The 26,961-nt window shown below is 40.5% G+C and overlaps 1 protein-coding gene across 4 annotated transcripts; it reads right to left on the bottom strand.

Annotated features, from left to right (window-relative positions):
- Positions 1 to 909: 909 nt before the first annotated feature.
- ccdc142 (coiled-coil domain containing 142) lies at positions 910 to 25,386 on the bottom strand. Of its 4 annotated transcripts, none has more exons than XM_032555672.1 (15): positions 25,057 to 25,386; positions 23,507 to 23,744; positions 23,221 to 23,379; positions 21,292 to 22,526; positions 20,734 to 21,035; positions 17,312 to 17,398; positions 15,534 to 15,722; positions 14,363 to 14,529; positions 13,094 to 13,246; positions 11,158 to 11,272; positions 10,306 to 10,483; positions 7,819 to 7,929; positions 5,539 to 5,639; positions 5,193 to 5,352; positions 910 to 2,004 (listed from the first exon to the last, which is right to left on the bottom strand). In XM_032555672.1, exons 2-15 carry the CDS (start codon positions 23,732 to 23,734, stop codon positions 1,896 to 1,898), a joined length of 3,294 nt encoding a protein of 1,097 aa, XP_032411563.1. In that variant the 5' UTR covers positions 23,735 to 23,744; positions 25,057 to 25,386; the 3' UTR covers positions 910 to 1,895. The 4 variants fall into 4 exon arrangements, with proteins under 4 accessions (XP_032411563.1, XP_032411562.1, XP_032411564.1 ...); XM_032555671.1 differs by having other exon boundaries at positions 25,064 to 25,386; XM_032555673.1 differs by lacking the exon at positions 17,312 to 17,398 and having other exon boundaries at positions 25,064 to 25,386.
- Between the last annotated feature and the right edge of the window lie 1,575 nt (positions 25,387 to 26,961).

The following is a 26,961-nucleotide window of genomic DNA, read 5'->3' as shown; positions in this document are numbered from 1 at the left end:
TGTTGTCCTTAACCCATTTTGGTCTTCCAAATGGACAATACTGTCAGTCTACACCCAAACTTTAACTTCCTGGCTGATGTCTTTAGATGTTACTTCAATATTTCTACATCATGTTGTTTCCTTATGATGTGTACCAGTTTCTCCTGCAGCAAAACACTCCCACAGCATGATGCTGCCACCCCTATTCTTCAGTTAGGATTGTACAAACAAAACATAATACTGTTATGAAAACATTGTACTTTGGCTTACTTACTGGAAAAAGGAACTCATGGTATTTTAGGATTATTTTCATTTTAAAAAGGCCAGAGGACGTAGAACCTAACAGTATGAGACTTACATCTTTTTTTGTGTATGTTGATGTTGAAATGGGAAGTTCTGTAAAACGAAGTGTGAAGCAATGTATGTACTTTATTAACTCTCATTTTCTCTGAGAATCTTCAACGGCCTTTTTGTTGGCCTTTGAATAAAATATCCTGAAATAAAATATGCGCATTTCTTTGTTGTTGATTGATCCAGTGTTTTCACTTTTTAATAAAGAACTTCTATAACTGGCACTTCAAGAGTCCAAGGACTGTAAGGATGGGGTTTTAAACTTGTCCAAAAAGTAATATAAAGAAAATATGTTTCAGAAGACACACCCGTCTACTGATGGAGAATGTTTACAGAACTAGTGGGTTGTAGAGGCTGCTAACTGCACCGCTAACACATGCTATTAATCTACAGGTGCCATTGGGACTGGTGCACTGATTACATGGCAAAAGTATCCTGCAGAAAACTAAATACATATTGAAGATAATGAGGTGCTTTTTAAGAGATGGAAGCAGTAACCAAATTGTCCAAGTTCAGAAAACACAGCAAGAGACTTTCTACACAAAATAGTTTATTTCAGAAATTCCAATTTCCAGCAGGCCATTTGTAAAAAGTATTTATTAAAAGGCAGGAATAAAAAAAAAAAACATTACTCAAGTCTCCCACTGTACATGTTAGAAATCCATCAGCAGCTACTGCTGAGACCTGCACCTTCTCACAAAACAATGATGTTACCAAATAGCCCTTGAAGTCAGCACATTTCAACGGTTAAATTGATTTTAAAATTTGCACACAAAGGCCCACAGAGCTGGAATGATCAAACAGTTACCCAGGAGCCAAAACAAGATGACCACCAATTCCTTCTGAGAACAGGAGATCTGCCACCCTTCAACTTGTAGATGCATCCCTGCTCCAACACACCTGAATCAAATGAACTGCTCGTTAGCCTGATGGCTGCTGGTGTAGCAACTCAATTCAGGTGTGTTGGAGCAGAGATGCGTCTACAAGTGCAAAGCAGTTCCAGCGTATGCTTGAGGCCATGATCGGAAGATACCAACAGAAACACATCACCTGCAAAGAAACCCCGGTTCACAAAACACACAGCAGAAACAGAAACAAGAGTCAGTCCTTCAGCTGCATTAAAGCTACTGCCATGTCTATTCTTGTCTCCAGTGGATTTCTGACTCTGTCTCCATTTTTTTTAGCAACTGTTTAAGCTAGATAACAGTTGTATAAGTGAGGAGTCCCACAAGATTAGTTCTTAACATCTTTTCCTCCCCAATCAAATGTCAGAGCTTTCTTTTCAAATCCCAGTCTGCCATATAGCAGCATGAGTAACGGGACTCCATCTGCTGGAGGGAGAACTTCAAACTGACTCCATTAAAACCATTTACAGGCTGGGATTACTGGGCTACATCAGATTGAAAGCTACCGTCAAAAAACACATGCAGTTAGTGTGACAATAGAAAATCTATTTACAAATAAATTTTTGATGATACGAACAGGTGAACACTTTGCAAATATTGAACAAAGAGAAACAAAACCATGGTTTTTATGCCGGTCTGTTGAGTCTGACTAAGATCTGTTTAGGGTTCCATCTTGGACAGACACTGTAGTCCAGGCAGTCGCCAGCGACGAGTACTGCTGTGGACCCGGAGGTCCAACCACTCCTGGTGGGTCGCACCCAACACCGTACTGGAAGCACAGAAAAAGATTACACCTCCAGCAACCACTTAAGTAGGATGAGTACGATGGAACATGGCCTTTCCTTACACAGCGCTTTATCAAAAATACAAAAAAACGTAATGTCAGCGTAAAATCAAATTTTAATAAAATAATGACAAAATATATGTAACATAATGATTATGTAAATATTCACTTTAGTAAATGCTCCTTTAGCTACAGTCCCTGCTCCAGCTAAACAGACTGAACTGAACTCATTTTAGCTTTTGCAATGCTAATCAGCCGCTGCTGGATGAAAGCCTCCTTGTTGCTGAGGTTGACCATTAAACATAAATGTTATTGTATCAGCACAAACCCATCTGCTGACTTCTACATTTCTGATGGCTTGAGTCTTCTTCAGCCTTCTTGCTGTAATGTAGGCAGGAATCCAGGTAAACCAGTGACATCAACAACCAGATGTCTTTATACTACTATCACTGGAGATGCACTCAAAATCAGATTAAAATTCAAAAATACTTTATTGATCCTAAAGGGAAACTAGTGTTGTTGTAACTCATTAATTCAAATTCTTCAAAGAATTATTGTAGTTAGTGATGGCTGTTTTTTTTACAAAAGAGCTCTTGTAGCAGTCTGTATTACAGTGAATTTTAAGAAGCCTCTAACTGAAGACACTGTTTTCCCCAGACAGTCTTATCCACATTCATCCCCAGAACAGAACCAGCCTTCTTAATCAGGTTGTTGAGTCTGTTTAGGTCCGTGGTTCTGATGCTGCTGCCCCAACAAATGACAATAGAAGAAATAAAGCTCTCAACAGACTTATAAAAGATCTGCAGCATCTTGCTGCAAACCTTGAAGGATCTTAGTTTCCTCAAGGAGTCCAGTCTGCTCTGTCCCTTCTTCTCTGTTGAGTCTCCAGCCCAGTCTGTTGTCAAGGACAACACCGAGGTATTTATACTCCTCAACCACCTCCACTTCTCCCATGATGGAGATGGGGTTTGATCTAACCCTATTTTACTTGAAATCAACAATCATGTCTTCCATTTTGTCTGTACTGAGCCTCTTCTCCATCTCTGATACACCCAACAACCACAAAGTCATCCGAGTATTTCTGTAGATGACAGGAGTCGGACTAATGCCACAGGAATCTGAAGTTTAGAGTGGAAAGGTATGGTGAGAGTACAGTCAGCTGTGGCACTCGTGCTGATGACCACCCGGTTAGATACACAGTTCTTCAGTCTCACAAACTGTGGTCTGTGTGTGAGATAGTCATAGATAGAGGTGATTGTTGAGGCCTCCACCTGTGTCTTCTTGAGTTTCTCACAGAGCAGATCAGGTTGAATTGTGTTAAAAGCTCTGGAGAAATCAAAGAACATGATCCTCACAGTGCGGCCTGCTTTGTCCAGATGACAGTGGGTTTGTTGAAGCAGGTGTATGAAGGCAACTTCAACTTCAACTCCAATTTCACGGCAATAAGCAAACTGCATTAGGTACAGATATGTGCTTGTCTGCTTACTCGAGTTGGCCATAAGGAGTGTCTTCTAGGACCAATATGATGTGGGATGTCAGGATAACAGATGGCTGAGTTTTCTTTGCTACTGGAACCAGACAGGATGTCTTCCACAACAGTGGAATCTTTTCTTGTGTCAGGCTAATTGCTGTGAATATTTGTCTAAAAACTCAAAATCTAAAAATCAAAACACTCAAAACTTAAAGGTGATCAAAGCAAATATCTTTGATCACCTTTAATCAAAGCCACTTGATGCACCGTGGGTTTTACATATTTGTTAAAACTGCCATTATATTGTGACAGTACAGCATGAGAGATAATCTGTGAAAAATCTATTTGCTCTGGCTTTTTCCAGTACTATCTAGAAACAACCAATCAGTGGCAGGAGAGTTTTAATGCTGTCAATCACAATCTTATGTGGTGCTGCTCATCCTCTCTCCCATTGCTCTGTGCTATGCTGTAGCTAATGCAGCCTGTTGTGAATGCTCAGTCTGGTTAGCATAGTTACCAATGATGGCAGATAAACAGTTTTCCTGTAATGATAGGTTGTTTCTCCACCATTAGCACATTTAGCAGTGAGTGAATGAGATTTATTGACAGCACTAAGACCCTCCTCCTGGTTCTGATTGGTTGTTTTGGTCGGAACGTTGCATTACTTTAACCAGTAATGGTAGTTCAGGTGGATGAGACTGATTGTTTTCACAGATTACCTGTCTCATAACAAACTGTCACGACATGGTGACAGCTTTAATAAATATGGAGAAAAAAAATTGTATTAAAGTTATATACTGCAGCTTGAATAAAATGCAACTACTTAGCATTTTTTGAGAAGGCTGGATTGCTTTATAAATATTTTGCACATTGCCTATGACTGTTGCTTATGGGGAGAGACATTTCAGTAAGCTAAAACTAATAGAAGAAATTTAAGGAACTTACTTGCAACTGGACTGTTGCATGTAAAATTCATGAGCAGTAAATATTGTGCTAGTTATCAGTATCAGTATTGGACCAAAGAAAACAAGGCAGTTGGAAGCCTTTAAAATTGTGATGCTTTTTGTGGGTCAAATAGACTCAAAAAATTGTACCAGCAGCTGCGTGGGGGGGCCCAATCTAATTTTTTTTCATGGGGCCCAAGATTCCTGGAGGCGCCCCTGCCCCTCAATAACTCCCTGTCTCATTCCCTAAAGGCTCTTTTTTTTAAATTAACAGTTCCTTTAGGTCACTGGTGATCCAGGGTTTGTTTTTCAGGAAGCATCTCACTGTTCTGGTTGGGATGGTGTTGTTCACACAGAAGTTTATAGAGTCAGTCTCACACTCAGTCATGGCACTGATGTCATCTCCATGTGGCTGGCAGAGAGTAGTCCACAAGGCTCTCAGGTGATCTCCATTCCCCTCACTGTGAGACTTACTGGCCTGAATTGACTGACCTCTGTTAAATTAGGTCAGTTCCTTTAGAGGGGTACATATATGTGCAATCATTTATTTTATCATAAATACCTTTATTCAATTTTTATTTTGTAAAAATAAATTTTCACTTTGACACTAAAGGGTTTTTTGCTTGCTCATGGTCGATTTGTAAAAGCAATAAAAATAGTAAAGCGTCCAAAGGTGTGAATATTTTTCTAGGCAGGGTATGTTCTTAATGTGCAAAATGTAAAGACCACACATTTCCTCTACATTCCAAGTAGCTTACCTGAAAGCCAGGTAAGGCTCTGCAGGGCGTGACGTGTCCACTGGAGGGTGGACAGTCTGATCAGACTGAGTCAGCTCTTCACCTTCCACACAGCCCAGGTTGGTTATGTTACTGCCCACAGCAGCAGTATCCAAGCTGTCTCTGCTGCCTTTAACTGGACCTGGTGTGTGTGTGGAGGAGGTGTGGGGGGGAGACAACCCACATGGACACATTTCACTCTAGTAGTCCATCAGTAAGCCAGACTACAACATGTGTCAGATCTTCAAAATCACAGGGTATCTTGACACAACGGCAAAGCAAAGAGGTTTATATGACTCATAGTTTGACTGAAAGGTGGGGAACTTACAGCAGCGTGTGAACGACTCCCAGGCTGGGCGCTGCAGGTACGGCTTGGCCTGTGGCTGCTGCAGCAAACATAGAAGCGCCGAGTCTACCTGCTGAAAAACACTTCACACACAGGCAACAGTCCAGTCAATATCAATGTTGCAGAAAATATTCTGTGGCTATAATTTTTCAGTTTAAATTTTTCCATCAAGTTAATCTTCTCTGTCACGTCCTGCCAGTGGTCTGACCCTGGTGGTCCTGCTGGGTTTCTGAGACATCCAGAGTTCCTTCTTTTCTTAGCAGCTTCATCTGACCAGACATTTGTTTTCAGCTTCAAATCTTTCTGAATGGAACCGTCAGACAGCCACACAAACTGAACTGGCTTTCTTTCCTGTTAAAAATTAGCTTAAGAAGAATAAAATAAATACTACTTTAACAGCACAAAAAAACTATTTAATGTTTATTGAACATAAAATCTTTCATTGTAAAGGTTATTTAATGACTTGAATGACTGTAACAATCAGACTGATGTATTTTGAAACCTGGCTGCAGCAGGAAGATTATGTTGGTGTACATAAATCAATACAATTATTTTTATTATGCAAATGCTAACCCCCTAAAATATCCGTAATATATTGGCTAAGGAGTAGGATTCATCTTTGAACCAAATTTACTAATTTAGACTTTAGTCTTCACCTTAAGCCTTTTCAATGAGGGAAGCTTCAAGGATTTCTTTTGTGTCCATTTCCATATAGCTTTTTCTCTTCATGTTAGAAATACATCAACTCCTAGATGAGTAGACCTGTCACCATAAATTTTACTGGATGATAAATTGACCCAGAAATGATTTTAATAAATTATAATGTTGTTTGATACCTTTTTTCAAGTGATATATTGATAATGGCGTTATAAAGCAAATTCACCCTTTCAGACTTATAAACTTTAATTTTGTAAAGAACATTCCACACTGAAACTGGAAGACAATTTAAATATTCAAAAATAAAACACAACAACCAAAACCAATAAACAAAAAGTAAAAACAAGAAAACACAACCCAAACCATAAATAAAACATATAAAAAAGTCTCTTAAAATTGCGCTTCAAAAAATATTAATCATCAAAATGAAAATTGAGCTCATTATATTCTATCATATAATTAACTGATTAATTGCTTGTTTCTTATAACGAAACAATTGCTGCTATTAATTTGAGGTCAGTGACTTCATGTATTCCCTCTACCTGGACAAGCATTTAGCGACAGTGGAAAGAAAAACTCTTCAACAGGACAAACATCCAGCAGAACCAGAACATCTGCCATCACCAACTAGGGATTCAGAAAAATAAAGTTTGTTTGTTTTACAAAGAAATTCATTTTGAGGGGACTTTGAAAATAATTTTATTTTAGGGGATTGATTTTACTAATGGCTGCGTACGATCAGTATGCTCTGGTGCTTACAGCATACTGCCATTGGAAGCAAATTTAGTAAGCATCATCACAGTTAGCAAGGAGCATAAGGAGCAAAGCACAACCTCGTCATCCCATCTTATTTTATGTTTGTTCTGAGGGCAGAACTCAGAAGCACAAAACATCCCCAACCCCTAAAACAAAAAAGAAAACCCTTTTTGTTTATCCTCCCAGAATCTTTTCCATGTGGTTAGGTGAAGAGTTTCATCATCTGACCAAAAATATACAATTAGAAATGGGTTTTTGACCTACTTATCTCTGTCTAAATTCGTTACAGTTTTAGGTGTGTTCACTTTATAATGTTGGTGTGGTAAAAGGTTTACCTGGGAGGAAGTTACTAAAGGCTGAAAGTGGTCTTGTGTCTATGGCCACATGTTTATTATTGATCTGATTAGTGTCTAACAGATGTGATGTGACCTACATGAGCTGATCAAAAAGGGATAGACAATGTTTTTTATATTGTCTATATTGTCTATCTGTTGTCTGCCAACTGATATAAATCATGACAAAGGAAGAAGCAAATAAAAAAAAATAAGTAGCTGTCAGGAAACTGACAGGAATCCAATGCTATTTCAAAAGTCTGATGTTGTCATGGTAACAAACCTAACCTCTCCCAATCAGAACAACTATGTTTTCGTATCTCATATGCTCTCATTTTATTTCTCATTCTGTCTCCATTTTTTTTCAGCATTTTGGATTTGGATGCTTGGACTCCATCTGTCTTTAACACAAGATCATGCTCAGATCGTCACTCACCTTGGCAGTTCAACAATATGGAAATGCAGCAGAGAAAGTGTGCAGCTAATAAGTCAGATCAGTGTGAACAGTGGAAGTTACCTGAGGCTGAGGAGTCTCTGGTGAAGTTCGGCTGACAGGTCGTACTTGTCAGACTTGATCATCTCCCTGACAGAATCAAAGTCTTCCTTCAGCTGCAGTGCCCCCTGCAGACTGAGGACAAACAACCACAGCACACTGTACAGACAGACCACTGCAGGATGAGTGTGTCAGCACTCACACACAAAAAGCTGACACAAAAAAGTTGTCCCTGAGTCAAATGATCATTTCAGAGCCTGACGTCCCAGAAGAACATGGAGGTTGCCATGACAACATGTCTGTTTTACAGCAGCTTTAAGATTGTTTTGTTATTTTACTAAGTTATCATAATATTTTGTTATATTACACAAAATGTGTTCTGTCAACTAAATAGTTCACATATAAGGCTGTAAACAGCCAGTGTCCATTCAGAACATGTGGCTTTAAGTTCAGGTCCTTCCTCTTCATTTCTTCTTCTGTGGTAGTTAAATTCTTCTTTTTATCTATCAGCCCTCTTCCCTGTTGTAATATTCACCTGTGCTGGTAAGTAAGTGTAATGTGGCTTCCATCATACACTGCTAAAAAAATAAAGTGAACACTTAAACAACACAATATAACTCTAAGTAAATTAAACTTCTGTGAAATCAAACTGTCCACTTAGGAAGCAACACTGATTGACAATCAATTTCACCTGCTGTTGTGCAAATGGAATAGACAACAGGTGGAAATTATTGGCAATTAGCAAGACACACTCAATAAAGGAGTGGTTCTGCAGTTGGGACCACAGACCACTTCTCAGTACCGATGCCGTCTGGCTGATGTTTTGGTCAGTTTTGAATGTTGGTGGTGCTTTCACACTCGTGGTAGCATGAGACGGACTCCACAACCCACACAAGTGGCTCAGGTAGTGCAGCTCATCCAGGATGGCACATCAATGCGAGCTGTGGCAAGAAGGTTTGCTGTGTCTGTCAGCGTAGTGTCCAGAAGCTGGAGGCGCTACCAGGAGACAGGCCAGTACACCAGGAGACGTGGAGGAGGCCGTAGGAGGGCAACAACCCAGCAGCAGGACCGCTATCTCCACCTTTGTGCAAGAAGGAACAGGAGGAGCACTGCCAGAGCCCTGCAAAATGACCTCCAGCAGGCCACAAATGTGCATGTGTCTGCACAAACGGTTAGAAACCGACTCCATGAGGATGGTATGAGGGCCCGACGTCCACAGATGGGGTTGTGCTCACAGCCCAACACCGTGCAGGACGCTTGGCATTTGCCAGAGAACACCAGGATTGGCAAATTCGCCACTGGCGCCTTGTGCTCTTCACAGATGAAAGCAGTTTCACACTGAGCACATGTGACAGACGTGACAGAGTCTGGAGACGCCGTGGAGAGCGGTCTGCTGCCTGCAACATCCTTCAGCATGACCGGTTTGGCAGTGGGTCAGTAATGGTGTGGGGTGGCATTTCTTTGGAGGGCCGTACAGCCCTCCATGTCCTAGTCTGACTGCCATGGTAGCCTGACTGCCATTAGGTACCGAGATGAGATCCTCAGACCCCTTGTGAGACCATATGCTGGTGCGGTTGGCCCTGGGTTCCTCCTAATGCAGGACAATGCTAGACCTCATGTGGCTGGAGTGTGTCAGCAGTTCCTGCAAGATGAAGGCATTGAAGCTATGGACTGGCCAGCCCGTTCCCCAGACCTGAATCCGATTGAGCATATCTGGGACATCATGTCTCGCTCCATCCACCAACGTCACGTTGCACCACAGACTGTCCAGGAGTTGGCGGATGCTTTAGTCCAGGTCTGGGAGGAGATCCCTCAGGAGACCATCCGCCACCTCATCAGGAGCATGCCCAGGCGTTGTAGGGAGGTCATACAGGCACGTGGAGGCCACACACAATACTGAGCCTCATTTTGACTTGTTTTAAGGACATTACATTAAAGTTGGATCAGCGTGTAGTGTTATTTCACTTTAATTTTGTGTGTGTCTCCAAATCCAGGCCTCCATTGGTTAATAAAATTGATTTCCATTGATGATTTTTGTGTGATTTTGTTGTCAGCACATTCAACTGTGTACAGAACAAAGTATTCAATGAGAATATTTCTTTCATTCAGATCTAGGATGTGTTATTCGAGTGTTCCCTTTATTTTTTTGAGCAGTGTATTTGTTTCAACCCATTAACACGGATATCTGGTTAGATTTATTCAAATATGCATTTATGAATTAAGCATAAACAGCTTAAAGTTCAGGGAGTAACAGACTTTAGCTAAACATCAGCATGAAGAAACATAAGGCTTTCAGTGGGCAGCACATAATGTGATTTTGTTCACTGGTATTCAGAATGAAAACAAAAACAGGGAATGCCTCTCTGCAAAAGACAATGAGAGTCACAGCAAATTCAAAGACCAGCAACACAGTTCTGGTTCCTCCGACAGAACACAGGAAGTAAAACCTCTGTATGTCACAAGTCAGTTGACGGTGATATGTTGTTCCAGTGAAAAATGCTAAAGCCTAACCTGAATTTGATCTTCTGCCTTAATATGTGCTCCATCCATGCCTCCATGAAAGCCGTCATCGTGACAGTTAGTGCTTGGACGTGAGCATCTTCTGACAATGGCGCAACAGCCTCTAGAACTTGGCCAATCACAGTCTGAGCTGCCAGAGATGCATATTCACTGGGATTCCTGGGAAAAACTGCAATGCATAAGAAACATTCACTTTTACCTTGCATAGTGACTACTGTTGTTGTGTTTTGTAGTTGAAACTAGAAACCTCAGATTTTTTACTAATTGAAGGAAAGAAATTCATTTTCCTCCATCTTATGCCGATGAACATGCAAAGCATGTTATTGTCAGCATTGCATAGGGGTAGAGCTGATCAGAAAGAATGGAAGTGGTTGACACATAACTGCTGAAGTTCTTCTCCTTCAGCAGTGCTTCTGTCTGATAGCTGCTTTCCATGAGTCTCATGATTCTACTGCTGAAATATTACAGATCAGGCCATTAAATCAACCTGATGTCCACAGTTGGCTTCATCACTTTTTACAATGAATTTATTTATTTTAAAATGGTCAATTGATGGAGAAGGGATGAATTGCATGAAATATATTTCAATAAAAGATCAGAGCAAAACAATCAGCATAAAGACTGAAATGAAGAACAGTTTAAAAGGGAATCAAAGATTGGAAGAGCAGCGACCTCCACTCACTCGTCTAAAGAAATGAAGACCAAGCACTGTAGCAACTGGTTACTATGGTGATTACTCAATGATGCCCAAACACAAATAGCAACCAGTTGCTCTAGACATGTGGAACTGATCCAGCCTGCTGAGCCCGGCTCGGCCCATCAGTACGACTCTGGCATGCGTACCCGTCCTCTGGCTCGGCCTCCAGTATCCTGCAGACGGCATGGTGCGTTCAAAGATCTTCCCAGACATCCGCTTACAGTCAGTCGAGAAGTTGCTCAGCACCATAGAAGAGAACGCCTGGTGGAGCAGAATGTCGAGATCAGATCCATCAAAATGATTTGCTTTGCATAACCTCATTTCTAACATGTAAAGAAAACAGTTTTAACACATTTATCTTTGGAAACAATGTTAATGGGCTTCTACACTGATCGTAATATTTTGCAAGGTTTCTACACATTTATCATAACAATTCCATCTTACATTTTATAAAGGTTTTTAAGTATTACCCTTCAACCTGCTTGAATAGTAGGCAAGTCTTTTTCCCCACATTGGAGCATTGGAAACTAGAAAAACTTAGATTATCTATTTATAAAAATCTAAGTCTAACTTTTGAAAAAGGTTTGTAAGGCTTTTATTATATTTTTAAAAAATTAAAAGACAGTGAAGAGACAAGAACACAGTTATAAATTAATAAATGCACCATAAGATGCTTCAGTCCATGAAGTAATTCAGAGTTACAACATTGTAGACATAAGAATGAAGACTGTCCCACTGTTCCGTCACAACCTCATTTCTGCCATTTAATATTCCAAGCATCATCTCACATGCTGAATTTTCAATCAGTTTTTCTCTCCACATTTTGAGGGTTGGAGTCTGAGGTTCTTTCAATAGCATTAAAATAAGGTGAACACAAGTCACAAGTCCAGTATTTCATACTCTGAAAACTGTGGCACCTTGCCTCTGTCCCCAATAACAACAGTCTTGGTGATTCAGGTCATTTAAAACCCCCATGAATGATAACACACTGCTCCAAAATGGAGAGACTTGAACCCTCCCACAAAGCATGCAAGACAGCACCTTTTTCTTCTTGACTTTCCATCACAGGATGTCTTTATGTAGACCCATTTTGTGAAGTCTAGATGGAGTGATATAGAATCTGCTGAGAATTTTACTTTGAATAAATTCATCTTTGGCCTCCCTGATATATAGCCTGAAATAATTGAGTCCCAGGTTCCTTCATTAAAAATACAATCAAGATCTCTACTATTTTAAAGCCATGGACAAGAATTATACCATCTTCATGCCTTGCCAAGTAAAGTTGGTAATCCCAAAAACACTATCAGGCTTTTCACCTGAGGAAACTTCATTTTGACTTTTATACAATCTCTAATTTGTAAATATCTCCAAAAATGACTGCTTCCCTCCAGATTAAACTTTCCAATGAAATAATTGCATGATATAAATATGTCCTCTTCATATAGATAAACAATTATTCTTAAATCTTTGGAACTATGGGAAGATATTCTATTTATTGTGTACCTCTTGCCATATCTTCTTTGAGAACATCAAAATATTGTTAGCCAGCTTATTCCTATTGCTTTCTAGTTTTTGGGTTTATAGCTTAATCGGGGTGAATAGTGAGGTAGGTTTGTGTTTGATTAAAACCCAGTCTGTCTGTTTACATACCTTAGACATTTCAAATGAAATAGTTCAAGGTTCTGTTGGGTGGGACCAGTCCTAATGCTAACACTTGTTTGGTATTTTGACCCAGTTTAGGATCCACAGGTCCAGTTCAACTCGAATTAAAAGCATCTTAGGGACCACTGTCATTTGAAACAAGTATGCATTCAGTGGGAGTCAAAATATTATAAAATGCTGATGTGTGAACAGGAAAAAATTAAAGTTATTTATAAATTCAAGGATAAAGCATGTCAGATTACTATCAATCTCAGCATGTACTGGACACAGCCATGAAACAGTAAGAAAAATGGTCTAAAGAATCAGCTATGAAAGGAACATTGTAGAAAACAACAGATACTCTCACATGAACAAAGGAAAGACAGCAGTAACACTGGACCAAGCATCATCAATGAATCAAACTGTCCTACACAGACTCACCTGCAGCTCACATGCAGCCCGATCAAGAGCTTCCAGTTGGTGCCTCTGTAGATGCTGACTGTGGCTCTGCAGAGTGGGATGATGGTCACAGTCTGAACTCAGGAGTAGGGACTTTGTCTGACCAATTGTCTTATCCAGGCTCTCCATCAACATCTAAAGACAAAACAGCAGTTTTACAGCAACTAAACATACTGATAGTTTTTGGATCACATACACTTTATACAGCTGATCATTGCTAAAAAACTCATAAGTATTTGTTTGTCTTTACTCGTCAAACTAATTCCAGGACAGAAAAACAGGCCAATATCTTGTGAATGAATACAAGAAAAGTCTTTAGGTGCCAACAGTTTGATCTGGTTTAGTAGTTGGTGTTTATGCACACATTGCTTGGCATAACATTTTCAACTGAACATTTTCTCCTGCATAACATTATTAATGCTGCTGTAGCAGCAGCGATAATAATGGCTTTCTGATGATATGTTGTCAGAAGATTTGAGGTTATCTTTGTTTAACAGTTTTCATATTCTACTTCTGTGGGTCTGCTCAATGTTCCATAAATTTACTTGTGATCTGAAGATGGGAACATGTCTCAGTCAATTTTGAAAGTCCAAAGCGACCTACTCATGGAGCTGGTTAGCAAAGACTAGGTTGGCATCTGAGCAGAGATCAGTGTAGTTCTGCTTAGGATAACGGTGGCTGACTTCTTTGGTGGAGTTAGGAAAGTGTTGATGTCAGGTTAGTGGGCAGCTGAGCGGATATTTCCCTCATCTCCTCTGTCTCTATAGATGTAGAATGCTATGGTGTACATTTCCTTTAGTCCAAAACTAAAGGATGTTCAGAGTGGTTTGAATCTTTGAATAGTTTGGAGTGAATAAAGTCAAACATTAAACTCTACTCTATTTATTGGCAGTAGTTCAGTTGTAATGCAAACTTTTGTAAATGAATTATGCTGTAAATGTGAACCATTATTGTGCTCAGTTGTGTTGGCAGTACTGTATACAGGCAAGACAGATAAAGGTGACGGTGAGAAAGAGCACAGCTGGTGACTACTGACCAGGATTTTATCTTTACATGTCATGATTTTCTTTTCAGATTTAATAATTATTCGAATATAAAGTTTACTAAACTTTGGTGAAAAAAACCCAAACACACAAATTATTCTCAACAAACTACACTTATAGGGTAAAGTGTGCAACTGAATTCAATAATTGTTTAATTATTGAAAACCAATAGTGGAAACAAGGTTTTTGAAATCACTGAGCAGCTTACTCTGAGATCTCCCTGGGTGACAAGGAGGAACTTATTAGGACTCCATGAAGAAAGGAACTGGTTTGCTTTGGACATGATCCAGACTGTAGAGATTTGGATCGAAGCAAACAGCAAACCAACAGTCCATCTCTGCAGTACACAGCTGGGCAGGAGGAGGCCAAAAGATTCTGAAGGGAGAAGGATAAATAACCTTGAAGAGACAGTGTTTGAAGTTGCTTTGGGTTTATTTAACTTGGGTGGGAAAAATGCTTCTTTCTAGGAGGACTCTAAACACAATGGATCAGAATGGCAAAAATAAAAAAGTTAAATCCTTAAAAAACAAAACCATTAGCCATAAATAACTGATGTTAGAAGAATTACCAATTTCTTCAAAAGTCACAGGCTGTCTTAGTTTCACAGATAAATTAAAGTTCATCCTTTTAGATTAATAACCAACATCTCTAGAAGATTTCTGGTTACTTCCCATGAAAAGCTGAAGGGGCAATATTATGTGTTTCATTGTGTGTTTATGGCACAATGTGCCATAAAATGGCACTGTCAAGTACCTGTCACCTTCAGCTGTTATAAAAATGCCATATATATCAAATATGACTTAAAAGAAATTTGATTTCACAAATTAATGCCTTGAAACTGAAATTGGGCCTCTGTTTCTTTAAGAAGCTCCTGCTCTTTCCCATACGCCACCTGAAGGAAGACATCACAGTAATGCTCCTATGCTCTAACATCGTTTTTTGCAGCATTTCACTGAAAAGTAGTTCCTATAATGAGCTAAGCAGATGAACAGTTCCACCAGGTGTTTAATTGCTGCTGCCGCTAGTCTGAAGGAGCTGAGTTGGGGAGTGGTGGAGGAGGGTTGCTCTGTGAGGCGGAATCTCTGCTGGATACTGCAGCTCCTTCAGTATCCACCAGCTTAAAGCTTCAGCTTCAACCTAGATGGTTGCCAAATGAGATTCAAGGATTTCTCAAACATGCATGAAAGAGTCAAAGCAACTCTGCAGGTATGTTTTTGATGAGGGATTATAGCATTATAGCATGATGTAAAGATCAAAAAAGTCAGTTTTACATAATATGGCACCTTTAGAAGCAAAAACATGAAAGAAATTCTGCTAATAAAAGAATAACGTTTGTGAACATGCAGGGGAGCAACCTTTTTCCTTCCTGATTGTCTTACCACACATTGAGCTGTTTGACTGGCAACAACACAGAGACGACAGCAGTGGAGGGAGGAGCTGGAGGAAGTGTGCCATTGTCTGCGATATCAGGACACGTCCCTCTTCGTTTGAAGTTGCTGCTGCAAAGCTGCTGCTCTCATTTCTGACACATTTATCCTTCAGGGCTGAACCCAAACCTCTGCATGCCACTGATGAGACACACACACACATACCAATGTGGCACACCATCAAAGCAGGACTCACATGCATCTATCAACATGGCAACTTACATCAGATTCATTGAGCAGCAAAATGTTTGGTTTAACCTCATCTGAGTACAACCACTCAACCCCCAAAGAAAATCGGACTTTTTCTACAAGTGGTGAGGTTTGACAGTCTCTGACCGGCTGCAGATTTTCTACAAGTCCAAAACACCTGAGGAAAACAGCTGTAATGATGTGAAGGATTTCTAATGTATTTGATGAGATTTATTGAGTGAAATGATCCAGCAGTGTTCTAAGACTTTACAAGGTGAGGAAGATTCTTTGTTTGACTGTTCCTCTCCTGGGACACATCAGCCTGACAAGATAACACCGATACATAACATGCATTTAAACAGCAATACAGATGACGCACATTTTGATATTACGTCTCAGCTAGGACAAAACACAACTGCTGGTCTGCAGTCATAAGGCACATCAATGTCTCATTTACAAGAGAGACCTCTTAGAGCCAATCATGTGTCTATTTACCACTAATGCCTGGTGAGGCAAAGTCAACACACACCAAGGGTCAATATGGAATCACTTTGCTGCCATCTAGTAGATAAAGTTATGGCAAATAATATACCCAGTTTGTGCATGAAATACCCACCCTAGATATACATCTGCTGTATGTCCTAAATTCAAGTCTTTTTTGATTTAGTATATTTGACAGCATATCTATTTTTTATGTAGCTGTTTAAACACACATTGCAAAATTATACAATTTATCTCCCAAGTCAATGCAAGAACTCTGATCCATGTTTTATTAACAGGAAAACAGTTATCATAACACTCTTGTATTGCATGATAAAGTACATTTTATTACAGCAAATAATGAAAAAATCAGCAGCATGCTTTTTGACTAGAAAGACAGCTGACATTGTAATTTATAGGTCTCTTTACTGGCTTCCTACTTTAAGGACTGAATTTTAAAAAGTGTCACTGTTTTGTTAATGCTTTAAGTGGTCAAACTTCAGGTGTTTGGCTGCTTCGTCAAACTCCTCAGCTCTGACCCCTCAGATTACTGAAGAGCCACATGGGAGCAGCCTGAAGGCAGCTGGCAGTATTCGAAGTTTTAAAGGCAGACTCAAGACATTTCTTTGTATCAAATCTTTAATCTCAATTTTTAACATAAATTTATATTTTTATTGAATCTTTTTGGGTTTTATACTGTGCCTGTTTTTAACTGCTGTTTATTTCTAAGAGGTTTCCAAAAAAATATTTTTCATTTATTCTCATCTGATCTCAACTTTTCATTAACCATCTAATTGGTATCAACTTTACTATTTAGTTTATAATATGTTTAACAGCAAAAACACAAATATATTTTTGTATAATTGCCAATAAGGCAATTATAGTTGCCATAGCAATATCTATAGTGAATGCAATATCTATCCATCTTTGTGTGAGTATGGGGTGAAGGAAGCTTGTTGTTATTTCCCTGTACATTGAAATATGTAAAGCACTTTGCAGTTGATGTTTGAGATGTGCTAACTGACTGGTTGGGACCATTAGATTGTGAGTGCAGCACTAACCAGAGTCCCAGTGGGCGTGTGCTGACTGGACAAACAAATACATCCTGAAGTGTTCCAGTATGGTTCGGAACGCCTTTGGAAACAGACCTAAAATACACAGAACAAAATACGTTCTGTTTTGTAAATACTCACTTTTCACAGAAACAGAACAGAACACAAGCCTGAAATCCTAACAGACAATATGAACTCTACTACAGTTTTCATCTTCCAGCAGCAGCATCTTCCAACATATTTCTGAGTGCATGTGACTTGATTCCCTAAAGTAGTCAAGGAATTCACAGTTAGGAAAGTGAGACAGTCAGTTTGACTTGATATGCCATTCTTCATTGCACTCTTGATGTTGAGCATTTGTGAGTAATTTTCTTAGTACCAGCTAAGATACCAGATGGCTTTAGAAAGGAGGGAGATATGAGGACTTCGCTCTTCCAAAATCAGAGCTTCAAATCATCTGTTTAAGGAATGTTATTTAGCTACATTTCCCATTAGTTTCTTTATTTTTTTTACTTCTAAAATGTTGTATTAATTTCAGAATTCTGACTAATAACATATTTTCAGTGAACTAGTTCTGCCAGTATCTACAGATCCATCAAATCCATTCTGGCCTAGTCCAACCAAACAGTTCCACTAGCATGTTTACGTGGCTGAAATGTGACTGTATTCTTCGTTCTTACAGATTTATACTATCAAATAGCTTCAGTTTTGCTTGGTGTAGCACAGTTGGGCGCTCTTTCTATGGAGTCTACAGGACTGAACTGTTCCACTGGAGCTACACCATCAGTAGGCAGACATCCTAACTGTTCATGTGATCTTTAGCAAACTTAACATGGACAGAAAAAACTTATGAAGGCTGTTGGGTGAAATACTGTTAGAAATACTGTAAAGATGATAAACACTAAGAGTCTAAATATTTAAGTGCAATTGAGTATAATATTAAGTTAAATAACCAGAAGGAACCCTGTGGTATTCAGAAAGAATATTTTGTGTTGGTTTGTGGAATAAGTTGTTTGTGGGACCTGTTTTTTGAAGGGTTTATGGAATGACCCAGAATGTTGAAAGAGAACAAGGTGGTGAAGGAAAAAGGTCAGATTTAAAGCTGGGAAATGGAATAAGAAATCATTTTCATTAGTTTCAAATGAAAAACTGTTTATGTGATAGTATCTGTTTCAACACAAACATGAACAATTAAAATAAGACATTAAGAATAAAATACATTTCAAAAATTTGTCATAGATCTAATACTTAAGAATTGTAGGATTTAATGGATTAATATTTCTCTTGCTCAACTAAATAGACTGAGTTTATAAAACACTTCTCTAGTCATACTGTACCCCACTTTAACATCCTGGATGAATGTTTTACTATTCATGGTGTCAGGTTAGCTGGTCACCGTCATCCTTTGCTGATGGAGTTGCTGGGAGATGATTGTGACGATTTCTGAATGTCTGTAATCTGTACAATTTACTGGTGTTGGGTGAAAGGTGAGCTTATAATCCAATAATCATCTCTAGATTGGCTCCTTTATCAGCAGGTATTCAAGCTTATACACTGCCTGGCCAAAAAAAAAGTCGCCACCTGGATTTAACTAAGCAAATAGGTACAAGCCTCCTATTGGATAAGTACTGCATAGGCGATTATCTTTCAGCTGGCAACAAGTTATTTAACCCCAGCTGATGCAATGAGTAACTCCTCATTTCTTAAACAACCATGGCAAAAGACACATCCTGTGGTTGTGGAAAAGACGTTAGTCTGTTTAAGAAGGGTCAAATCATTGGCATGCATCAAGCAGAGAAAACATCTAAGGAGATTGCAGAAACTACTAGAATTGGGTTAAGAACTGTCCAACGGATCATTAAAAACTGGAAGGATGGTGGGGAACCATCATCTTCCAGGAAGAAATGTGGTCGGAAAAAAATCCTGAATGATCGTGATCGGCGATTACTTAAACGTTTGGTCAAATCAAATCGAAGAAAAACAACAGCAGAACTCAGGAGTATGTTTAATTGTGAACGCAAAAGCATTTCCACACGCACAATGCGAAGGGAACTCAAGGGGTTGGGATTGAACAGCTGTGTAGCCGTAAGAAAACCTCTAATCAGTAAGGCTAACCAGAAAAAAAGGCTTCAGTTTGCTGGGAGAATAAAGATTGGACTCTGGAGGAATGGAAGAGGGTCATGTGGTCTGATGAGTCCAGATTTACCCTGTTCCAGAGTGATGGGCGCATCAGGGTAAGAAGAGAGGCAGGTGAAGTGATGCACCCATCATGCCTAGTGCCTACTGTACAAGCCTGTGGGGGCAGTGCTATGATCTGGGGTTGCTGCAGTTGGTCACGTCTAGGTTCAGCAACATTGTGTGCCCAAAGAATGAGGTCAGCTGACTACCTGAATATACTGAATGACCAGGTTATTCCATCAATGGATTTTGTCTTCCCAAATGGAACGGGCATATTCCAAGATGACAATGCCAGGATTCATCGGGCTCACATTGTGAAAGAGTGGTTCAGGGAGCATGAGACATCTTTTTCACACATGGATTGGCCACCACAGAGTCCAGACCTTAACCCCACTGAGAATCTTTGGGATGTGCTGAAGAAGGCTTTGCGCAGTGGTCAGACTCTCCCATCATCAATACAAGATCTTGGTGAAAGATTAATTCAACACTGGATGGAAATAAATCTTGTGACACTGCAGAAGCTTATTGAAACAATGCCACAGCGAATGCGGGCTGTAATCAAAGCTAAAGGCGGTCCAACAAAATATTAGAGAGTGTGACCATTTTTTGGTGGCGACTTTTTTTTTGGCCAGGCAGTGTATTAACTAATTGAGTGATCTGCTATAATAATATCATGGCGCTTGTGGAATATTATGCGCACATTCCTGTCCTGGTCAGGTAGACCCAACCAGGCTGGGCCTGCACCTGGAGCTATTGTTGGAAACAACAATTCCTTATTAGAAAGTAGGACTGATAAACTGACATTGTTGAAAGTAACACAAACCATTGGTTATGCGAGCAGACAGTGCTACTACAGTATATTCCAGAAGTGTTTGTTGTGCAGCTTAAGGTGTGGCTTAAATAATTAAGGCTGCAGGTAGAATGGAAACCAGATCTGATTGAGTCTATGGATGCATTTTTCTGTCTGATCTCTGAAAAATATGTTTTGCATTTTCTTAAAGTTTGGTTAATTTTAACTTGCCGTCTCGTCATTGATCTCTGATATCACAAGCCTGGGGGAAGACGTTTGGACGTCTTTAACACCACCTGGCACATCATCTATTCAGAAAACTAGCCTGAGATGACCTGCATTTTGCAGAAATAGATACTCTGACCAATATCATAAAAGGACAGTAGTGCAGGCTTCTGAAAACTCCAAAAATACACAGCAATGTGTGTGCAACACAGTGGGCTGAGAGGAAATGTCAGGTTACCTGTCTCTAAAGCATGAGTAACACTGTGCAAGGTCTGGAAGCTCCTATGATCATCTTGAAGGTTGATGCTGCCTCCAGCGTTTCCTGCTGCTGCTGTGCGGAGTTTAAGCCGCAGAGCATTAGTGCAGAAGACCAACAGCTGAGACTGATAGAGTTGGAGAAGATCAGCAAGGAGAACTGATCGACCCATGTCCATCCACTGCACAGAATGAGGCCCACCAACACACTCTGGCTCCACAGTGCTTAACCTTGTTCCATCTCTGCCACCTCTCCTCAAGTCCTCATCCTTCACAACACCAGAACTGAAAAGCAAAAACAGTCTCTTCATCATTAACCCGTGAGAAGCCAAGGAAAACTATCATGAACAGAATGCCGATGTAAACTAGCCTGCAGTGCAGAACGGATGACCACAGGATCAGGCGCCTTTCAATCATTAACTTTAGTCATTGCCAGTGGAAAATGACTGAAGTCCACAAAAAAGAAAAAGTGTGACTGTTTTCTAAAACAGCCAAACAATGGCACAAGCAGCAATCATTTTCCTGCTCATGCTGTCCCTACCTTTCTGGAGCATCTGCTCCCGATGTTGTTTTGACCCGGGTCCAGTCCTGTGTGTTGGTCCCAACGACGTTCTGCTGGCTGAACATCTTGAACTGAGCTGCTGCAGTTACACCGACTGATCCAGCCTTCCAAGCAGCCACACCAGGAGTTGAGACCGAGACGAGCTGAGCAGCAGCTTCTTCTGATGTTGGCCTTTGAAGTGCCAGTGGAGCCAACAGCTCAGTGGAGGTCATGAGGACCTGAAACAGTGGTTCTACAGAGGACTGGTCCAGCTGAGGAGGAGGCAGGGCTGAGGCATGATGGGAGGTGGCTACAGAGGGTGAAGGACAGTCACAGTTTCCTAAACCTTCCAGGTTAGACTGAGCTGCCTCTGCACTGAACTGAGTGAGTCCAGACTGAGGTATGCATGTTTGGCTCTGGCTGGTTCTGGTTTTTCTTGAGCTTTCTTCTTTATTTTGGAAAGAAGACAGTTTCACCAACACAGGGAGTTGAATTTCTAAAGCAGAACTCTGCAAGGAGCGATTAGGGCTGTAAATAGGGGAGTATTTCTGTGACAACATCTGCACAGAAGGCTGAATACTGACGAGAAGAGGAAAGGAAGTCAGATATGTCTGCCACAGTTGTTCCCAGGTCCACTTGGGAAAGCTACAACTGCATTCAGACTCTGGACTCCTGAAGTCGTCACAGAATGTTTGGTGAGTGCAGTGAACCTTGCAAACATGACAGCTCTCCTCAGAAATCCAGAGGTCCAGTAGTCTGGCAATCATTTCTGCCCGATGGACAGCTAAGACACTCATTAGACTTCTGACTGACACAGCAGAAGCACGCTGTCTTATAAACTTTGGAAGACTGCTAAAGAATTTGGATTTATGTGCCTCCTGCAAAACCAACATCCTCAGCTGGACTTTGTGCTCCTCCACAGCCTGACTGTACAGGTCTGTTCCTGATAAAATGTCCTCCAGAACATCTCTGGGTACCAAGTCCAATTCAGTCTTCCCAATAACAGACAGAATACCATATACACATTGCTCCATTAGGAACAAAAGCTGTAGACCAAGTAGGTTTAGAGTCTGTTTCATCTCCTCCAGCATTTTGGTGTGTGAAACTAGTGCCTGTCTCAGATAGTGGTCAGAATGGACTCGGCTGGTGAAGAAACTCCAGTGGTTCAGATGAAGTCGGAATTCCTGACTTAGAGAGACAAGGCTGATTCTGGATGAAGGTGAGCCAGGCAGGACCTGAAAAGAAAGCGACAATGGTTGAGAGTAGCTTCTGAAACACTAGAGGTTTGTCCCCACAAAAGTCAGGAAATGCACACATAGTCTTCTACTAATAGTTTTTTTTACTTCAATACCTTTCTTTTAAAAAAACAACAGAAGAGTAGTTTGCACTTGTGAATACTTTCATGTAATGCAGCTTTAACACCATTCACAGCTAAATGAAATCCTACAGGATGCAGCATACAGAGTCTGTCCAGCTCTGGCAGACTTGCTACTTTTACCTCCCTTTACAGTCATACTGGTCAGTGGACAAGGATGCAAGTCATCAGGATGTAAAATCAGTTGCTATGGCGCAGTGGGAGTGGGCAATCTGGCAAAGTATCATAACATTTTTTTCCAATGAAATCATAATATTAAGTTCATCAAAAGAACAAAAAAAATGTCTTAAAACATATTTAAATCAGTAATCATAAATGTTGCTAATTTCTCTCAGTAACCACTAACTTTTAAAATGAAAGTCTTTAAGCACTCTCAGACTGAGAACATTTTGCCTCACTCAGAAAACAGAGAAATAAAACAGTAAAAGAGAGAACTGCCTTGTTGTAAAACAAAAAACTATAATTCCGACAAAGCAAACAGTCCATCCCTCCATCTTTCCATCCACCCACAGCTGAAAGAGAAGAGTGTTTTAAGGGTTCTGTTTTCCTGTGACCTGAGTTTGCATTAAGTGAAGTTCCCTGAGCTGATGCTGCAACAAGTGTTTCAGTCTGAATACGAAAGCTGTTGACAGACGAAGCCTTCTGGTGTATTCATGTATGAAGAGCAGCAGAGATCGCTGCTCAAAGAGCCTCCACAGAGCTCTGTACTGCCCCTAGAGGAGAGAGGACGACAGGACAAAAAGACCACTTTCAGATGGAACAGCCCACCCTCAGACCCTACTTTCAATGTGACTCAATCATAGTTAAAACAGAAAGTGGCAGATATTTGCTTGAACTCACTGGTAAGGATCCCATCTGGCCCCCTCCCACCGGTGGGCCCTGCAACACCACCGCCAGAAGATGCTGCTGCATTCGCTGCAGACGTGCAGAGGAGCGCGACACAAGGTTGTGAGCCACAACAAGGTTTTCCTCCTCTTCATCTTGACTCGGAACATGGAACAGACACTTCAAACTGGGATTAAAAGTACTTCTGAACAGAATCTCAGCTCGCTGCAGGGACCGTGACATGACCAGTTACCTGAACAGATGAAAAAAAAAAAAGCCATTTCTGAGAATGGATGGTGTTGTGTACTAATTTTGTTAGAAAGACAAATCTGTGGTCTAGAGTGATAATCTGAGTTAGAAAACAATAGAAGCTGATTCTCAGGAGGTTCCAGACCTGTAACCTTGTCAACAGCTATATGGATTGTACAATGTGTCATTTCACTATGTCACACTTAAAATGAAGACTGCAGCAGCAGAGTCTGCAGGCGTAAACATAGTGGCAGCATATCAGGACCTTCCTGTCAGTTTGATCTGTGAAATATGTTCATCAGCAGAATCTGATGTAGATATCATTTCAAAGATGGTGAACAACTTTGGTTGGATTTAAAGCATTGAATGCATGAAAGCAACCTGCATGAGGGTCAAAACACCGAGCTGAGTCCAGTGAAGATTTGCTTTATGGCTATTTTACTCAAGACTATCAACCTGCAAGACGTGTCCCTTTGGTTCCACAACTCCAGCTGCATGCTATGAAAGCAAGCAGAACAGGCAGGTGACTTATGACGTGAAAGGTCAAAGCAAACTAAAACAGCCTTCTGGAGGTGAATATTCACTCTGGAACTATTATCTGAAAGGGACTTGAGTCTCATCTGATCAAACTACACAGTTCTAGTTCCACCGCTGCATTCTGAAATGGTTACCAATTGGTTAGCATCTAGAAAGTCTAATTATTATTATGCAGAGTCACCATAATTGTTATTATGGTGATAATAACAATAATAATTGTTATTATGGTGACTCTGTGATATAACTCTGTTGATATTATCTAACAACATGTTCTGGCAAATTCCCTTGATTGGAGGTGAAAACCATCATTAAATCATTAGGTGAGTTACAGCTAAACTGCTCCTTTCTGAACAGAACATTACGTCGCAGCAGGACGCGACGTAAAAATGCTGACGTATAAGCAAAGCGGAAAAGAACAGGAGTGATGTGAGCCTTCAGCAGTGTTCTATAGAATAATACAATAACTGAGTGACTCTTTCAGCTTTAAAAACTGACGTTCCCTGTTAATGTTGCTACTAAATGAGTGCAGACCCAAACAAACTGCCTCACTGAGACATGTTTCCTCATCGCTATCATGTCTGGATGGTGCAGCTCTTCTTGTTCGTATCCAGGTGATGGTGAACAACTTTGGTTGGATTTAAAGCAGTGAATGCATGAAAGCAACCTGCATGAGGGTTGCTTTCATGCATTCAGTAGCCAGCGGTCACCAGTTGAAGAACAAATCAAACCTTAAAGTTCAACAGTTTAGTTAAAGAATGTCAATAATGACAGAACTTTACTTTTTACCAGCATCTCGTTACTTCTCCCACCAACGGTGCGTCTTGGACGGGGACAGCTTATTCCAGCTAGCTTTTAGCCTCAGATCTTCTAAGACGTTGAAAGCTCTACAGAAATGTTCCGAACAGACGCAGCATTGCGCTGATCTGCGCCTGTCTGTCACCACAATCTGCACAGAACAGGAGCTTTTTAATCCCGTGTTCATGCTGCGTTCAATTTCAAGTCTGAAATCGGGGGGCGGGGGGAAATCAGGTTCAATGAAAATCCTTTGGGGTAAAGAGTATCAACAGATCTGTCGGTAGGCGGAAAAAGCGCTGTTGCCAAGCGGAAACACGTGAGCTCTGGACCGGAAATAGTCAAGTATGGTCATTCACAGCATAGATTCACGGCTCCCCCTTTATTACCGTCGCATTGATGGGGGAAATATAATGTATTAATTTGTATTTGACTTTGAAAACTGCTTGACGGACCATGGCACTGAATGCCTTTGTGCTGTCGTTAAAATATGTAAACCAACTGTTAGAAATTCTTCAAAGTGCTCTGGTAGTGTTTTAACAGGGTTTTTAATGTTTCTGCCATCACTTCGTTAAAGTCATGTCTCATTTAAAATAATATTTAACCCTCAAATAGCCAGGATCTCGCTGGTCACAGATTATGATGGCCCGAATAAATTGTGACTGTACTGTACCTGTAAATTATGTCAGAGTTTAAAACTTTTTCAAAGTTCCACCACTTCTTCATTATTATTTGGGTGTATTCATATTCATATTTATAGCCAAAATCACACTGGTCACAAATTATGATGACCAGAATAATAATTATGAAGAGGTGGCAGAAACATTAAAACCTTTTTCTTTTTTTTTACCATCGCCTCTTAGGCGATGGTAAAAAAGGAGCCGTGAAGTTTACAATCCCAGATGTATCAGTATTTACGCAGTTTTCGTAAATACTCTTCCTTCTCTCTGATTTTCAAGACGTACCTGCGCTCTATCGCCCAGATTTTGCTATAACTATTCTGCTGTTGCTGTCAGAGCGCAGCGCACAGCGCTCCTCCTGCGGCTCCACAATTCAGATGGTCTGCTGCACAGATTTGTGACACTTGTCTTAATATTAAAGATTATAATGGCGTTTAGTTGTGCAACTTTACGGACAGGTTCATTCGTGGCTGTTTTTACTTTTATTGCGCTGTCTCGACGCAAACTGTAGTCTCGATTACAGTTTGCAAACTGTTGAACTTTTAGGTTTGATTTGCGCTTCAACTGGTGAACTGAAGTTCCCCGTTCCGTGTTACCAACTGCATAACTGCGCAGTTGGTAGCAAGAAGGTCTTGGGGTCTTTCTGCATGGAGTTGGCATGTTCTGTAGATGTGTGGATTCTCTCCGTGTACCCCGTCTTCCTCCCACAGTCCAAAAACATGACCGTTAGGTTAATTGACTTCTCCAAATCCTCCCTAGGTTTAAGTGTGTGTGTGCATATTTGTCCTGTCTGTCTCTGTGTTGCCCTGCGGCAGATTGGCGACCTGTCCAGGGTGAACCCCGCCTCTCGACCGAAACGTCTCGCTGGAGATAGACACCAGCACCTCTCAAGGGTAAATAAATGGATGGATGGATGTAGCGCAACGCGAAGCTCGACATCATTCACAGCAAATATATTAACAAAGACACAGCAGGACGGATCACAGAGGAAATGATGGACAGGGAGAGTCTGACTAAAACTATCTGGTTGTGTCTCTGCTTATTTCCAAGCTCAAATGAGCAACTTCACGTACAAGCACCAAGCAGGGCTCCAGGTCACTGTCATCATTTAAGTCTTATTAATAACATTTCACTAACACTTGATTTTCAACAGAGGAATTTTAAGTCTAACAACTTCAAATGTTTGACAGCTGAAAACAGCTATTCTCTTGT

Source organism: Xiphophorus hellerii, chromosome 23, assembly GCF_003331165.1.
Source record: "Xiphophorus hellerii strain 12219 chromosome 23, Xiphophorus_hellerii-4.1, whole genome shotgun sequence".
NCBI classification, from domain to species: domain Eukaryota; kingdom Metazoa; phylum Chordata; class Actinopteri; order Cyprinodontiformes; family Poeciliidae; genus Xiphophorus; species Xiphophorus hellerii.
The sequence above is the reverse complement of the archived record's forward strand: the minus strand, read 5'-3'. Positions and strand labels throughout refer to the sequence as shown.